Source organism: Ochlerotatus camptorhynchus, unplaced genomic scaffold, assembly GCF_037179485.1.
Source record: "Ochlerotatus camptorhynchus isolate MF236.1 unplaced genomic scaffold, CSIRO-AGI_Acam_v1.1 ptg000277l, whole genome shotgun sequence".
Taxonomy (NCBI): domain Eukaryota; kingdom Metazoa; phylum Arthropoda; class Insecta; order Diptera; family Culicidae; genus Ochlerotatus; species Ochlerotatus camptorhynchus.
Window position 1 is genome coordinate 623,015 of NW_027040766.1, and position 18,275 is coordinate 641,289.

The 18,275-nt window shown below is 40.6% G+C and overlaps 1 protein-coding gene across 1 annotated transcript in view; it reads right to left on the reverse strand.

The window, feature by feature from the left end:
* Positions 1–18,275, reverse strand: part of LOC135706300 (neuroligin-1-like) — a 762,843-nt gene that overhangs the window by 258,565 nt on the left and 486,003 nt on the right. The window contains exon 7 of the mRNA XM_065227888.1: positions 7,876–8,017. Within this exon, the coding sequence (XP_065083960.1) occupies positions 7,876–8,017 (142 nt within the window). The remainder of the gene's footprint in view (positions 1–7,875; positions 8,018–18,275) is intronic.

Genomic DNA, 18,275 nt, shown 5'->3' on the forward strand with positions numbered 1-18,275 from the left:
CCTTTCTCGTCATCAGGTAAACGACGAAGTGCGTGTAGTCTTCAACAAACGAAAGAAATAGCGAAAACCATCAGATGTCACCGGAGTTATCTGCCCACAGAAGTCCGTATGCACACGTTCCAGGGACCGTCGTGTACTTGGTCTTGTGCCATTGAACGGTTGTCTTATTATCTTCCTTTCGGCACACGCATTACAAAATTCCGCATTACCATGGATACCGTCCAGTCCATCCATCATCATGAAATTTTTAAGTTTCAGCACATTTTTGAAACTAAAGTGTCCATACCGCTTGTGCCAAAGTTGAAGCTCCGAATACTCACTCGGTGCGCTTTCCATCCGCAAATAGATTGCCCTTCAACTTCGCAACGCCAATAGTTTCATTAACATTCGTAAGGATTGCAAGATCCGGCATGAATTCGATGTGCACGCACGATAGCAGATTGTATTTCAGCTTTTTGACGAAAAGCGCATGTCCGAATGACAACGTGTAGATACCGATTCTCTCCGACGCACAGCTTACCCTTCACGGTACCTTCCTTTGTGGCTACCAGTACCTCACCATCCTTTGCACTATCGATGTGCAATGGCTCGTCTAACGTACGGATGTCGTGAAAATAATCCTCACTGCTAGCGCCCGAGTCCAGAATCCATTCGATTTCATCCTGCGCCTGTGCCTCAATTGTTCCAGAAACTAAGGCCACTTCCTTGTCCATTGGTATCTTCGCTACTTGAGCCCGATCGGATTTTTCGGGTCGTCCTTTCACCTTGGGACAAACAAACTTCTTATGGCCAGGCTCTCCACAGTGGTAGCATTTTCCGGGGAATTTCACAAGTTTTCCACGTTGATTGCTTTTTTTTTTTTTTTTTTTTTCTTTATTAAAGAGACTTTCAGCCTTGGGCTGGTTCGTCTCTGAGGACACGTTGATTCCTGTTCCTGGCCGCCAACACCACTCCGTCCATACCGTTCATAGCATTCGAACCGGATTGTCTTCCAGAACGCTTTTGTTCCTCCGCTAGAAGGCGTGCTTTGACGGTTTCAAGCTTGCGCATCGCCGTGGTAACCACGTCGTGACTAGGTGGCAACGAAATAAACAGTTGACTCACCATGTCGAGCTCCATGAGCGTGGCACCCGCATCCTTTAGCTGTCTTCTCAGCTCATGGAATCGACGAAAATGATCCGCCAGAGACGTTCCTTCCTAAATTCGTAGGATGACCATTGATCGCTGGATGTACGTCTGAGCAGCAAAACCTTTTTTCGCGAAAGTATTTGCTAGCGACGTCCACATCGCTTTTGCTGTCTCCTTGTCGCGGATGTATTCCAAATGACTGTCTGCAACGTATGACACATGGAGTGCCTTGGCCTTCTCGTCCTTCTCGCGGAATGCCGTTAGTGCTGCAGCATCTTCCGGTGCATCCTTCGTAATCGTCTCCTTCACTCCTTGGGCTGAAAGCTGCATCTCCACACGAAACCGCCACTTGTCGTAGCCCTCACCGGCAAACTACACGATTCCTGCTTTCTTTGCACTGACTGGTCATCCTGGATCTGGAACTGGAACGGCTTCGAGAACTTCTACTTTACTCTTAGGTAGGGTGTGACTGGGCCCATAACTTATAGAGAAACATGATTTGTATCGTATGGGTGGTAAATTATTACTAACTAAATTGCTTATGCTACAAAATTTGTATGGTAAATCCTACTTTTTAGCATTTCCATCCTTAGAGACCACACTTTTGCTTGAACCATGCAACTAACCATGTACAAATATAGTGCAGAAAGTGTATAACAATAGATGAATTGTTGTCCTAACTTACCGTATGGACTAGACAGTCTATCTCAGTGGTGCTTATCCAACGGCCCGTGGATCACATGTGGCCCACCGAGTGAGTTTGTTCGGCCCGCGTGATGCTTTCAATCTGAGGTTGTATGTCCGCCGATTGACTAAACTCTTCAAAGATTGTTCATGTATTTTGTGATTTCATAATAGTCATTTTGCCCAGAATTAACTTTGAATTTTATAAAGTACTTCCTGATGGTTTTCTAGGAACTCACCTTAGTATTCCTTAGGTATTCTGTCTAAATTTGATGCTCTTTATAACTTTCTTTGAAATTTTTAATAATATCAATGGACTTTGTTTCGAAAATTTGCTTGGAATGTTTTCAGAAGTTCTTTGATATTCTCCTTGGAATGTTCCTCATGATTCGCAAGATACTATCCTCCGAATTGGAATCCACCTTAAAATTCATTTGAAACTATTATCAGATTGAGATTCCCTTGAAATACTTATTAGACCTTTTTCACGCTTTGAATAATTTTCAGAATAACCTCAGTGTTTTTTTTTCCAATAATATCGCTCGTTATTTTTTTTTTTTTTCATAAAATGCCGTTTAAATTCCGTTATAAATATTTTTTAGTTCTTCTGAATTTTCCTTTAATCCACCATGTCACTATCCTCCTGTAAAAAACAATGAATTTCGGATCCGTGATGCTACTGCGAATGAGCCTTAACAAATAAACAAACTTAAAAAAACTATTTTCAGATGTTGTGAGTTTGAACTTCTATGGAATTTAACATACAACCTCTGCTAAATAACCTCTTCTTGACGCTGTCAAACAAATTAAACTCTTTCAAGGATTCCTTTTGAATTGAATTAACATCAGATTCAAATTTCTTACGTATTTTAATGCAATTTTCTTGAAAATTGTGTAAAAATTCCTTAGAAGTTCTTGTCAACATTACATTGGAACTCTTGTCAGAATTCACTAGGAGTTGTGGAGTTTTGCATATATTTTGGAATTATTCTCTGTATTCTCTTTGAGTTCTTCTCAGAGATTATTTGACAATCTTTTGGACGTTTCCTCACAATTCCCTTGGAACTCTCTTCAGAGTCACAATGTAATTCTACTTCAATCTTAAAAAAAATACCAGAAGCTTTCCTCGTACAGCTTTTGAATTTCTAGTCTCCTCCGATTTTCTTAACCTTCCAGCAGTCGCGCTTGTGCGCTGAGTGCACGCACAAAGTTTCACTGCAGAAACATAATACTTTTCAACAATTTCCTTTGAAATTTTTGATTTTTTTATGTAGCAGTAGAAAGAGGAAGAGTTGTTCTTGAGATACCATTAAAACCCAGATCAATTAATGTGAAATTTTCTTTTTTATTCACTTGCAAAAATGCCACTCATTTTTCGGTGATTTGACGCAAGTGCTCTTGGGTTGAGAATACTTTCCAGCATTCTCTAGGCTTTCATTTTGGGATAAACTTTAAATTATGCCAATTTAAATTGAGATGCCACTGCCATTTTTTTTTTTTTTGTAAATTCATCCCAAGTTTTTTACTTTTTAAGCTCAAGGTTTCTTAAAAAATATCTTACTACAATATTTCACTTTCCAAAATTCAACATTTGAATTTTGGAAATCTCTGGAGACATATTGCTTGTGATTCGTGGAACTGAAAACAGCTTTAGCTTGTCACCCTTGGTCGTTTTTGTCATCTCCTTACGTAAAGGCTGAATTAGTAAATTGGTACGCCCTTCGCGCGCCACTCGCACGCCTCTAGTGTTGGGAGTCGAAAGTCTTTGACAGTGGTTTGTTTACATTTCCATAGAGAACAACTGGTGCAAGTTTGATCAAAGTAGCCGATCGCGTTCAGAAATAACGTCAAATGGAACTCGAATGAAGAAAAAATATTGTGCACAAACACCTGGAAAATCCAGAGTGGTCCGGTTCCAAGCTGGCTAAAGTGCTGAAGATGCCAGATGTCAAGTGCTCAAAACCTACAAGGAAACCCTGAGTGTGGAAAGGAATCAGCGGACCTACGAAAAACTGGAATCAAGTATCGTCAGCTGCGCAGCAAGGTGTTGAGGTGCGTTAAATCCAACCCCGGTTTTTATATCCAAGATGTGGCCAGAAAGTACAACGCCAACTTTCAAACGGTGCGGAACATCCTTGTCAGGGAATGATACAAGTCGTTCAATGCCAGTTAACATCGGAACCGGCACATTAAGTAGAATTGCGTGGACAAAAAGCATGCAAGGCTCTTGTATGATCGTGTTTTGACGAAACACAAGGGCTGCACTTTGATCGATTACGAAACATACGTTAAACTCGATTTTAAGCAGCTTCCCGGTCAAAAGTTTTACATCGCGACTGGGCGTGGAGATGTGCCGGGAAGATTCAAGTTCGTGTTTGCCTACAAGTTCGCGAAGCAGGCCATGATTTGGTAAGCGATTTGCAGTTTTGGCCTGAAAACGGAATCATTCGTCACATCCTCGACGATGACATCCCAAGTATACATCGAAGAATGCCTGAAAAAGCGTGTATTGCCGTTCATCTGCAAGCATAGTGGAAAAGTCATCTTTTGGCCCGATTTGGCCAGCTGCCACTACTCCAAGGTGGTTCTGGAGTGGTATGCTGCCAACAAGATCGATTTTGTCCACAAGCTAATGAATTCTCCGAATTTCCCGGAATATCGACCAATCGAAAAATACTGAGCTTATTTCAAAACAGCGACTTCGACGAAGCGGTGGGGCAGTCAAGGACATCCAGCAAATGCGGGCAAAATGGAAGAAATGCGCTGATTTCGTGTCCGTTTACACTGTGTGGGTGCTGATGGGCTCCATCAAAAAGAAGGTTCGAGATTTCGTTTGATTTGGAGAAATCTACCAATATTTAAAAAAAAAATCAACGGTTTGAACGTCGATTTTTTAAATTTTGGAATTTTGTGTAGCCCTGTGCCTCGCCGCCGACTTTTTCTCATACGCCGCCGCCGCTGATGGTTTTGAGTAAAATTTTACTAAGTCACACCGTTTTCGAGATGTGTACTTTCAATAAATCAAAAATAAATAAACCAAGTTTTGGATATTTTTTCAAAATTTGGGATTTTTTTTAAATCATTTTTTATCCATCATTTCTCCATCTTGACTTATAATGCAATAGATGGCATTCATTTTCCCCTAAAACATCTCTTTAAAGAAAATCGATTTTTTAATTTTTATTTTAAATATTTTAAATACTTGCTCTGGCAGGCCATATGCCAATGCGGTAAACTGAGTAAACCGTACATCACAATGGGTACCATCAACAGCGAAATTTATCGCACCCAGTGCCTCCAGAAGCGTATGTTGCCCTTCCTGCGGTCCCACGGAGGCGAGACATTATTTTGGCTGGACCTGGCATCATGCCATTACGCGCGATCGACGTTGGATTGGTACAGAGACAATAACGTTGTTTTGTACCAAAAACTGCCAACCCCCCAAATTCACCAGAGATTCGTCCGGTGGAAAGATTTTGGGCCATAATGAAGGTCAAAGTTCGAAAATCATCCAAGGTGTTTAAGAACGAGCTGGAGTTGAAGAAAGAATGGATGAAAGTGACCAAAAAGGTCAGCTCCACCATTGTACAAAATGTAATGGTCTTAAGAGAAAGGTGCGGGCTTTCAGCGATGGAAAGGAAATTGAATAAAGTAATTATGCCGCATGGTGCATTTTTTTCGAGTACAGGCCTTAGCTAAACATTTTTCAATAGGCCCTTCTCAAAATTAAGGCTCAATTTAAAATGGTGGTCTCAAGAAGCAAAATGGAATATTTGATCATGAAAATCTGTATCTGTATTTTATATCAATATCTAGACAAATGCACGAGAAGTTCACTAAACAGTTCAACGTAGTCTTCGTCAACCATGCGGTCGTGTCTTGTACACATCAGGACTTTTTTTTTCGTGGCGCTAAACTTCGCGTTAATGGTGACATTTTGAGGGATGGTGACGGAGCATGCGTTAAATCAGTCACATTGTTATTTGCGCTCAAACAAATTTGGACTTCATTTTGCGCATTATTTAAAAACGTTTACACCAAAATTACACCAAATTTTGATTTCCCTTCTTCCGTATAAAATGGTTGGCAACTTTCATGTATTATGTTTTACGATAATCTATTCCCCCTCAGCGCTTTGCAGTCTACAAACAATTTGGGTCGATATTCAAGTCAAATTGCAGTATGTGCAGTGTACACATTCACGCTACCCTCTCCTCCGTTGAAGGAATCCATCGAACAACTTGAAGTTCCTCCTTGCATCAACTGAATCGATCCAACTTGTGGTGAACACTAAACTCTCAACTAACCGCTAATCTGTTTGTTCGCAATAAAATTAGGATCAGCAGTACCAGCAGCAACATCTCAAACATCGTACGCCGTCTTCGCCCGTCATCGTCGTTGTTCGTTGTTCCTAGGGTGTTTGCAAACGGCTCATATAGATTAAACCGAAACATCATATAAACCCATCGAATGAACGGCTCATCTGATAAAACTGCGGCTGCCGTTCGTGAGATGTAGGTTTGAGGTGTACGCTTCTGTATGGTACATCAGGCTTACCGATGAAGCCCTCAGCTGCTCCTTTCGTGGCTGCCGATGAAGGGAGCCAGGCGAAGCACATACTGCGGTTTTCCTAAATGCTAATAGTTGGATAATGGATTGGAGAGCCTCAACGATTATTACTTCCACCAGGCCATAGAGGAGGACCAGCCCGATGATCGACCGAGGCCGAACGTGATGTGAATTTCGGGGTGCAAAGTCTAATTGGATATCGTGGCAAAGAGCACGAGGATATTATAGTCTCTAATGATCGAAACACGCTCATGAACACCGGAAACTGCTTGCTGCAGTATTTGATGCGGGGTAGAATTAAAAGCTTTCAAACATTTCTCATCGTTACGGACTGAGGCCAGGTCGCTAGGTGAGAAAGACAATCTTTTAATTACTGTAGTTGTGGTTTGGATTTTTGTCCGAATTCTAAAGTTCCAGGATTTTGAGGACATTAGGTTAATTAATCCTCTCTCACGACCCACAGCGAGGAACAACTTCTCATTTAGCAGTGTTATACAAGTTGTTTATCCGTTTCAAAAGCATTAGTCGTCGGTCGAGTAACTACGTTGTTTACCGTTTCTCTTCCCCCTTTCTGTGGGAGGAAATATCCAACGTTGTATATCCATGGAGGTTGTGATGGTGTGGTTTTTCCCAATTTCACATCAACTGATCTAACTCTGTCAGCATGGAACGATAAGACGTATCATACATCCGAATGGGATTGGAAACTAACAAAGAATGTGTTTGTGTGTGTTTGGGAGAACTTCTTGCTTTTAAATCAAACGAATGTACACCCAACCGGGAAATGTAAGATTCTAGAACAGAATTTGCGATGTTTCGCATCATAACAGATTCTGTAATGTGGAACAAAGCTTGTTTCCCTAAATGGGGAAGGTTTTAAACAAACATATGCATTCTAGAACAAAAATGCTCGTTGCTGCAGTCCTTTGTAAGAACTGCCATTTCATTTGTGGTATAAAACATATGCAGAGGATGTAATAAACCCAACCTTACATTGGATGTAAGAAAAATTGGTTTTGCGTGTAGAGGTAAAATCCACTTCTTTGCTCTTCAACGTACAAATATCAAAAAGAATAGGATCATAGGATTAAAACTAGAGTGAGCATTGCTCTAGCCGTTTCAGGTTGTTGCTCGTTGCAAGTGGTTCTAACTTTTGCGGCTGTAAACCAACATCAGTTGCTTTGAAGTTTTTCCATGAATCGGAACAAACCATAATGTTATCAATGTGAAGGATTACTTGGAACCCCAGCCACTTTTTCGAATCATCCATCTCTTCAATATCTGTGTTCAAAACATTTCTATAAGACCAGGTTCAGGGATCTTGAACCATTGCCAAGTAACCAGAGCCACGTTATTTCGCCTTTTTGGTTTATGTCATCGCTTTTAACTTTTTTTTTTACTTCATCAAGACATCTCAAGTTGTTCATCATCAATATCACAATACAGCCTACACAGCACGGTGAAATGCAACTCATCATCATCAAACAAACTTACCACTTCCGGGAACGTAGATGTTGAGCGTCAGACAATCCTCGCTCTGATTGGCAAGCAGCGGCAGCAGTCGCTTCAAGTGCTGGTATCGTCCCTTTGGCATCGAAAGCAGCGCAACCGTACGATTGCTAATGTCCGGAAAGCTCTGAAATTTAAAGCGAAAAGGGAAAAGTAAGTGAATTGCTCATTTTCTGCAAAGTCGCAGAAACTATCATCGTTACGCTTGCAGAATAAAAAAATAAATAAAACAGATATTCAATTCCCCAATGTCATCTTCATCAGTGCTATTGAGCAACGCAAAGGGAACTAGCGGCGGCCAGGACTGAATTTAAATTACCATACTCACAGCTTCTAGTTTTTTTTTTGTAGCTTATTAAAAAGTTTTTTGTTGCTTTATGTCCAAAGAAGTTCCTTTCATCATACCAATGAGGAAGCAGAACGGACAATAAGTACCGTCAAGCTCTCATACCGTAATGGCACCAGGAAACTATTCCGAAAACTATTTATCATCATCTCGTTAGAAACGATCCAAAATTGAATTGTTGACAGTCATTTGGGACTTCTGACAAAAACAGCAAGCCGCTTTCATTCTTCGCTCATTAGGCTTCCTTTCGTGATTTTTGCCGTGTTTCATCGAAGTGAATACGCCTGGCAATCATTGACGTATCGTAATTATAGCTGACAACAGAAAAGAGTATCCAGTGGTAATAAATAATTAACATTCAAATGAATCCATTACGGTTCCAATTACTGATTCACATTTTTATTTTTTATTGATCGCATCTGCAAACGAGTTTTTGAGGAATCATAAGAATGCTTTGACTCGCTCTTTTTTTTCATTTCCCATTCCATTTCGTTCGCTTATACCTAACAGGACGGTAGCTTCAGCATTCACATCACAATTTCAATGTGAGTTTAATCATTAAAAATCTTCCTCTTCATTTCCGGATTCCAGGACCGACTGGCGTTTTTTTTTCTTGCTACTCATTGGCACCGAGCTTTTGGTCTCTTTATTAATGGAGCAGTCAAACTATAACGTGGAAAGACATTTCAAATGTTAACGACATTTTTGTTCAATGGATAGTAAAATATGATGTCGTCGATTTCGTGCAACACTGGGACAGTCATAACAGAAATTTGGAAATTGTTGTGTTGTTTATGATTTATTTTGGGCAGATTTTCTAGATATTATTTAGTTTGCGATTACTTCCGGAGAACTTTGAGATTAGGGCGTAATTGCTTTTGTAAACAAACACTTCATTTGATGATTTCTCGGGAATTAAAGCTCAATTTAAAAAACAACTATCAACACAAAAAGGTAAATTAATGATTCCTCTATCATTTGATATAGTTTTGTTCACGAGATTGTTCTTTTATTCGTGAGAAATCAGCGATTGACATGTTTGTTTACAAAAGCAATTACGCCCAAATCTCAAAGTTCTCCGGACTTTCTGGATTATTGAGGTACTGAAGCAGTCCTCGCGCACACTTAGTTTTTTTCTACCGAGCTCTGCTGTGCAAATCTCGGCAAAAATTTCCGGAGAGATTTGAGATTTGGGCGTAATTGTATTTGTAAACAAGCACGTCAATCGCCGATTTCTCGTGAATAAAAGCTCAATTTTGAAAACTAATAACACTTTGAGGTAGAGGTATGATTCTTCTATAATTTGGTATAGTTTGTTTATATGATTGAGCTTTTATTCACGAGAAATTGGCGATTGACCTGTTTGTTTACAAATACAATTACGCCTAAATCTCAAATCACTCCGGATTTGTTTGTTGAGATTCAGCTAAGCATTATCCTAGACCAACTCGGGGGCAACATGACTGCTCCAGTAGATTGCCACTGTACCCCGGCAATTTGATGCTCGTGGCAGCGTTGCCAGATTGTTTATTAGCTTATCGGTATCGAAGGTATTAAAAATCGGTATGTATCGGTATTTTCTATTTAATTAATTTTATATTTTTGCTGTTTTTGAAAGCAAAAATTTAATGATGGTGACGACTGGGACTTTAGAAGAATTGCTTTAATGGCTTACTCAGTCTTCTCAATCTTTCTTTTAATTTAATTTTTAGAATTATCGTTGTCCTCAAGTGGTGATCAAAATTGTGATGAAGTAGTGTTTTCAATTTAATATAATTGCATGAACAAAAATATGAAAAATCAGCCGCAACAACGACTAAACTATTAACAACAACTACAAGCAATATTTTCCCTTGAAAAAGGCCACAACCCGTGGCCGAAATGTCGGGCAGATTACATCGTAGTCGCTGCAGTGTTTTAAGACTGAGCTTTTGAACTATGATCGGAAAATTCCGGATGAAAACTCCGGGGAGTGTTTGAATAAGCTTCTGAACGAAGCTGAAGAAAATTTCCAAGGAAAGACGAAAGAAGCTCTCTTGGTCATCCGTTCGAGGAAAGTTCTAAGAAAAGTTGGAAAAACATCCGCGAAATTTCCACAACACGCTTTGAAAAACTTGTGGCTTAAATTTAAATAAACTCAGGGTTATTCTGCGTGGCGTATGAGGTGAGACGACAATTGTCACCTCGCAGTCACATGACTCTTCTCACTCTATTCCGACAGGCGACTCGGGTGAGGTGAGAGGTTCATTCTTAGGTGAGTTGCAAGGTGACTCGGTGTTCATTCGCCGAAATGTCAGTTTGCTTTGTTTTCCGAAGAAGGCCCATGCAGTTTTTGTAGGTTCATTTGTCAGTTTAATCGCAGGTTTTTATTTTTTACTATGAACATGCGTTCGAGTCGTATTTCATGTCAAACAAGATAGATTAAATATTTTATTATTTTCTTAAACATAATCCGCGTTCACATGTTCGAAATCATGCATAAAAACATCATTTAAATGGATTGAAAATGTTCGGCCTGTGCTAGACCCTTTCAGTTTTGGCTGTTTGTTGTTTTCGGTTGCGGACGAAGATTTTTTTTTTCCAATCGTGGTTTTTTTTTTAATTAGGGTCCAGGTTCCAGTTTATTCCTCCATTTACGAACCACACCGGCGGTTCGTAAATCGAAATAGACGTAAAAAACATTATTTGCGATTTATTTCCTAAAAAGTTTTTGGAAAATTTTGTCGAATACCGCACAAAATGGGTATTTTTTGGTATCTGGGTGACGTACGGGGACCGGAAATCAACGCCTGACGTTATTTTTATTTCAATATGGCGGCTTCCGGTTAGAGAAAAGCTGGGAAGTACTGCAAAATAACCAACAACATGGGTATTTTTGGAATCTTGGTGACGTGTAGGGACTGGAAATCGATGTCTGAAGCCTTTTTGAAATTCAATATGGCTGCTTCCGGTGCGAGAAATAATTGTAATTTCTGTCAAATATCCCTCAATATGGGTATTTTTGGAATCCGGGTGACGTGTAGGGACCGGAAATCGATGTCTGACGGCATTTTGACATTCAAGATGGCGGCTTCTGGTTAAAGAAAAACTTGGAAATTCGGTCAAGTACCCCTCAATATGGATATTTTTGGAATCCGGGTGACGTGTAGAGACCGGAAAACCATGTCTGACGTCCTTCTGAAACTCAATATGGCGGCTTCCGGTTAGTGAAAAACTGGGAAATAATGCCAAATTACCCACAATATTGGTATTTTTGTAGACGGGGTGCTGTGTAAGGACCCTTAATCGATGTCTGACGCCATTTTGAATTCAAGATGGCTGCTTCCGGTGGGAGAAAAACTGGGAATTATTGCCAAATTACCCACAGTAGGAGTATTTTTGGAATCTTGGTGACGTGTAGGGTTCGGAAATCGATGTCTGAGGCCATTTTGAATTCAAGATGGCGGCTTTCGGTTGGAGAAAAACTTGAAAATTATGTCTAATACCCCTCAATATGGGTATTTTTAGAATTGGGGTGACGTATAGGGTCCGGAAATAGATGTCTGACACCATTTTGAATTCAATATGGCGGCTTCCGGTGGGAGAAAAACTGGGAATTATTGCCAAATTACCCACAGTAGGAGTATTTTTGGAATCTTGGTGACGTGTAGGGTTCGGAAATCGATGTCTGAGGCCATTTTGAATTCAAGATGGCGGCTTCCGGTTGGAGAAAAACTAGAAAATTATGTCTAATACCCCTCAATATGGGTATTTTTAGAATTGGGGTGACGTATAGGGTCCGGAAATAGATGTCTGACGCCATTTTGAATTCAAGATGGCGGCTTCCGGTGGGAGAAAAACTGGGAATTATTGCCAAATTACCCACAGTATGAGTATTTTTGGAATCTTGGTGACGTGTAGGGTTCGGAAATCGATGTCTGAGGCCATTTTGAATTCAAGATGGCGGCTTCCGGTTGGAGAAAAACTAGAAAATTATGTCTAATACCCCTCAATATGGGTATTTTTAGAATTGGGGTGACGTATAGGGTCCGGAAATAGATGTCTGACACCATTTTGAATTCAAGATGGCGGCTTCCGGTGGGAGAAAAACTGGGAATTATTGCCAAATTACCCACAGTAGGAGTATTTTTGGAATCTTGGTGACGTGTAGGGTTCGGAAATCGATGTCTGAGGCCATTTTGAATTCAAGATGGCGGCTTCCGGTTGGAGAAAAACTTGAAAATTATGTCTAATACCCCTCAATATGGGTATTTTTAGAATTGGGGTGACGTATAGGGTCCGGAAATAGATGTCTGACGCCATTTTGAATTCAGGATGGTGGCTTCCGGTGGGAGAAAAACTGGGAATTATTGCCAAATTACCCACAGTAGGAGTATTTTTGGAATCTTGGTGACGTGTAGGGTTCGGAAATCGATGTCTGAGGCCATTTTGAATTCAAGATGGCGGCTTCTGGTTGGAGAAAAACTTGAAAATTATGTCTAATACCCCTCAATATGGGTATTTTTAGAATTGGGGTGACGTATAGGGTCCGGAAATAGATGTCTGACGCCATTTTGAATTCAAGATGGCGGCTTCCGGTGCGAGAAAAACTGGGAATTATTGCCAAATTACCCACAGTATGAGTATTTTTGGAATCTTGGTGACGTGTAGGGTTCGGAAATCGATGTCTGACGCCATTTTGAATTCAAGATGGCGGCTTCCGGTGGGAGAAAAACTGGGAATTATTGCCAAATTACCCACAGTAGGAGTATTTTTGGAATCTTGGTGACGTGTAGGGTTCGGAAATCGATGTCTGAGGCCATTTTGAATTCAAGATGGCGGCTTCCAGTTGGAGAAAAACTAGAAAATTATGTCTAATACCCCTCAATATGGGTATTTTTAGAATTGGGGTGACGTATAGGGTCCGGAAATAGATGTCTGACGCCATTTTGAATTCAAGATGGCGGCTTCCGGTGGGAGAAAAACTGGGAATTATTGCCAAATTACCCACAGTATGAGTATTTTTGGAATCTTGGTGACGTGTAGGGTTCGGAAATCGATGTCTGAGGCCATTTTGAATTCAAGATGGCGGCTTCCGGTTGGAGAAAAACTTGAAAATTATGTCTAATACCCCTCAATATGGGTATTTTTAGAATTGGGGTGACGTATAGGGTCCGGAAATAGATGTCTGACACCATTTTGAATTCAAGATGGCGGCTTCCGGTGGGAGAAAAACTGGGAATTATTGCCAAATTACCCACAGTAGGAGTATTTTTGGAATCTTGGTGACGTGTAGGGTTCGGAAATCGATGTCTGAGGCCATTTTGAATTCAAGATGGCGGCTTCCGGTTGGAGAAAAACTTGAAAATTATGTCTAATACCCCTCAATATGGGTATTTTTAGAATTGGGGTGACGTATAGGGTCCGGAAATAGATGTCTGACGCCATTTTGAATTCAGGATGGTGGCTTCCGGTGGGAGAAAAACTGGGAATTATTGCCAAATTACCCACAGTAGGAGTATTTTTGGAATCTTGGTGACGTGTAGGGTTCGGAAATCGATGTCTGAGGCCATTTTGAATTCAAAATGGCGGCTTCCGGTGGGAGAAAAACTTGAAAATTATGTCTAATACCCCTCAATATGGGTATTTTTAGAATTGGGGTGACGTATAGGGTCCGGAAATAGATGTCTGACACCATTTTGAATTCAAGATGGCGGCTTCCGGTGGGAGAAAAACTGGGAATTATTGCCAAATTACCCACAGTAGGAGTATTTTTGGAATCGGGGTGACGTGTAGGGACCGGAAATCGATGTCTAACACTTTTTTGAAATCCAATATGGCGGCTTCCGGTTAGAGAAAAACTGGGCAATACTGCGAAATTACCCACAATATGGGTATTTTTGGAATCGGGGTGACGTTTAGGGACTGGAAATCGATGTCTAACGCTTTTTAAAATCCAATATGGTGGCTTCCGGTTAGAGAAAAACTGGGCAATACTGCAAAATTACCCACAATATGGGTATTTTTGAAATCTTGGTGATGTGTAGGGACCGAAAAACCATGTCTGACGCCTTTTTGAAATTAAAGATGGCGGCTTCCGGTTAGAGAAAAACTTGGAAATACTACCAAATTACCCACAATATGGGTATTTTTGGAATCGGAATGAAGTGTAGGGACCAGAAATCGATGTCTAAAGCCATTTTGAATTTAAGATGGTGGCTTCCGGTTAGAGAAAAACTTAGAAATTTTCTCAAATATTGCACCATATGGGTATTTTTGGAGTTGGGGTTACGTGTAAGGGCCGGAAATCGATGTCTGCGGCCATTGTGAAATTAAACATGGCGGATTCCGGTTGGAGAAAAACTTGAAAATTAAGTCAAATTCCTTTCAATGTGTGTATTTTTGGAATCTTAGTGAAGTGTAAGGACTGGAAACCCATCTGATACCATTTTGAATTCCATATGCCAGCTTTCGGTTAGAGAAAAGCTGGGAACTACTGCCAAATTATCCACATTATGGGTATTTTTGGAGTCTTGATGACGTGTAGGGATCGAACATCGATGTCTGGCGTTTTGAAATTCAAGATGGCTGCTTACGGCAAGAGAAAAACTTGTAAATTCTCTCAAAAACCACACAATATTTGTATTTTTAGAGTCGGATTGACGTGTAAGGACCTAAAGACCTTTTAAAATTAAAGATGGCGGCTTCCAGTTAGATAAAAAATTGGAAATTTTGTCAAATACCCCTTATCTAGGGGTATTTTTGGAATCGGGGTGACGACCAGAAATCCATGCCTGGCGCTATTTTGATATCCAAGATAACGGCTTCCGTTTAAATAAAACTGGGATATTGTCAAATACACCACATTATGAGTATTTAAGGAATCTTGGTGACGTGTAGGAACCGTAAACTAATGCCTTTTGAATGCGCTCACGTTTCTCAGCAACCGCTCAACCGATTTGGACAAACTCGGCGCCAAATGATAGGTCTTGGGGTCCCATTGAACGCTATTGAACGGTTTTGGAATCGGTGAACCGGTTCCGGAGATATGGCCGGAATAAGATCCGGTGAATATGGGCCTTCACGCTGGATTTAACGGAAAACGTATCAAAACCATCATGCGACACATCAAATTACTACAGAATTTAAAAATAAGATCAATGCAAGTCGTGTTAAGTGTTCCAGACCACATTGGACACACTTGGACATGTTCCGGATACCCCGGGGGAGTTGCTTGAATATGAATTGAATTAAAACCCATTAAATCACATTAAAATACGATGATAAGGTGATTGGTAGCCTCACCAAATAGACTACACCCGGATATATTCCGGGTACCCCCAGGCAGTGGCGTAGCGTCACTGGATGACACGGGGGTGGGGGGCTTGGTCACTGATAATGACAATAAAATAAATAAACTTGAATAAGTAAGAAGGGTCTGATCACACCATAGGTGGATAAATTCGGGTTTTTATATTCAAGATGGTGGCTTCCAGTTACAGGAAAATTGAAAAATACTATGAAATACCCCTCAATATGGGTATTTTTGCAATCGTGGTGATGTGTAGAGGCCGTAAATGCATGGCTGACGACATTTTGAATTCAATATGGTGGCTTTCCGTTAGCAAAAAACTTGGAAATTCTGTCCAATATGGGTATTTTTGGAATTGGAGTGACGTGTATGGACGGAAAACCCGCCTGTATTTTTCTATTTTTCTGTAACCGGAAGCCACCATATTGAATTTCAAAATAGCATCAGACATGGATTTCTGGACCCTACATGTCACCCGATTCCAAAAATATTCATATTGTGGTGTATTTGACAGTGTTTCCAAGTTTGTCTTCTATCGGAAGCCACCAGATTGAATTCAAAATGGCCTCAGACATCGATTTACGGTCGATACACATCACCCCAATTCTTAGAATACCCATATTGAGGGGTATTTGACAGAATTTTCAAGTTTTTCTCCAACTGGAAACCACCATCTTGAATTTCAAAATGGCCCCAGCCATCTTTTTCCGAACCCTACAAGTCACCAAGATTCCAAAAATACTATACTGTGTGAATTAAAGATAGCCTCAGACATCGATTTCTGGTCCCTACATGTCACCTCAATTCTAAAAATACCCATATTGAGGGGTATTTGACAAAATTTCCAAGTTTTTTCTCTAACCGGAAGCCGCCATATTGAATTTGAAAATGGCCTCAGACATCGATTTCCTGTCCCTACACGTCATCCCGACTGCAAAAATACCAGTTTTGTGGGGTATTGGCAGAATTTCCCATTCAAAGTGTTTTTTATGTTACTTCATACGCGAAGTTAACGATTTTCAGAGTTGGTTGGAAATGCTAACATGAAGCTTTAGTGTGATGATGTATTAGCTAGAGAATGATCTTTAGAAGAGGGTAGGTGGATAGTTCCGTTAGAGTACGGCAGTATGAAAATTGAATAGAAGTTGAAAATGAGCGAAGGGCCATTAAAGCTTCATGTTAGCATTTCCAACCAACTCTGAAAATCGTTAACTTCGCGTATGAAGTAACATAAAAAACACTTTGAATGTAACAACTCAATGCGGGAGTAGCCGTCAACAATGCTGATGATGGTACAGCACGCAACAACCACCCTACTGCTTTCTCTCTGAGATGATCACGTTGGTCATGACGAGAGGAGCAACACAATAGTTGGGTAAAGAAGAACTGCATTATAACACACCATCGACTGGAAATGCTCTCGCCACGTGGGGCTTTAGGTAGTGATGAAAACGTCGCTAGAACTATTCCACAGCCGCAGTCAGTTTATGAGCAACAAGAGGGAAGCACATTTTTGCCTGTGGACTTGGAGACATACTTCAAGTCCCCGCGTACATCGTACGGGTTAGGCAAAAATGTTCGTCTATCTTGAAAAACTGTCGCTTTAATGGCCCTTCGCTCATTTTCAACTTCTATTCAATTTTCATACTGCCGTACTCTAACGGAACTATCCACATACCCTCTTCTAAAGATCATTCTCTAGCTAATAAATCATCACACTAAAGCTTCATGTTAGCATTTCCAACCAACTCAGAATTTCCCAGTTTTTCTCCAACCGGAAGCCGCCATATTGAATTTCAAAATATCTTCAGACATCGATTTCCGGACCCTACACGTCACCAAGATTCCAAAAATACTCATACTTTGGGTAATTTGGTAGTAATTCCCAGTTTTTCTCGCAACGGAAGCCGCCATATTGAATTCAAAATGGCGTCAGACATCGATTTCAGGTCCCTACACGTCACCCCAATTTTGAAAGTACCCATATTGAGGTATTTGACAGAATTTCCAAGTTTTTTTTCGAACCGGAAGCCACCAGCTTGAATTTCTAAATGGCCTCAGACATCGATTCTGGACCCTACACGTCACCAAGATTCCAAAAATACTCACACTTTGGGTAATTTGGCAGTAATTCCCAGTTTTTCTCGCACCGGAAGCCGCCATATTGAATTCAAAATGGCGTCAGACATCGTTTTCCGGTCCCTACACGTCACCCCAATTCCAAAAATACCCATATTAAGGGATATTTGACAGAATTTTCAAGTTTTTCTCCAACCGGAAGCCACCATCTTGAATTTCAAAACGGCCTCAGGCATCGATTTCTGGACCCTACACGTCACCAAGACTCCAAAAATACTCATACTGTGCGTAATTTGGCAGTAATTCCCAATTTTACTACAACCGGAAGCAGCCATATTGAAGTCAAAATAGCGTCAGACATCGATTTCCAGTCCCTACACGTCACCCCAATTCTAAAAATATTCATATTGAGAGGTATTTGACAGAATTTTCAAGTTTTTCTCCAACCGGAAGCCACCATCTTGAATTTCAGATTGACCTCAGACATCGATTTCCGGTCCCTACACGTCATCCCGACTCCAAAAATACTCATACTGTGGGTAATTTGGCAATAATTCCCAGTTTTTATCCCACCGGAAGCCGCCATCTTGAATTTAAAAATGGCCTCAGATATCGATTTCCGAACCCTACACGTCACCAAGATTCCAAAAATACTCCTACTGTGGGTAA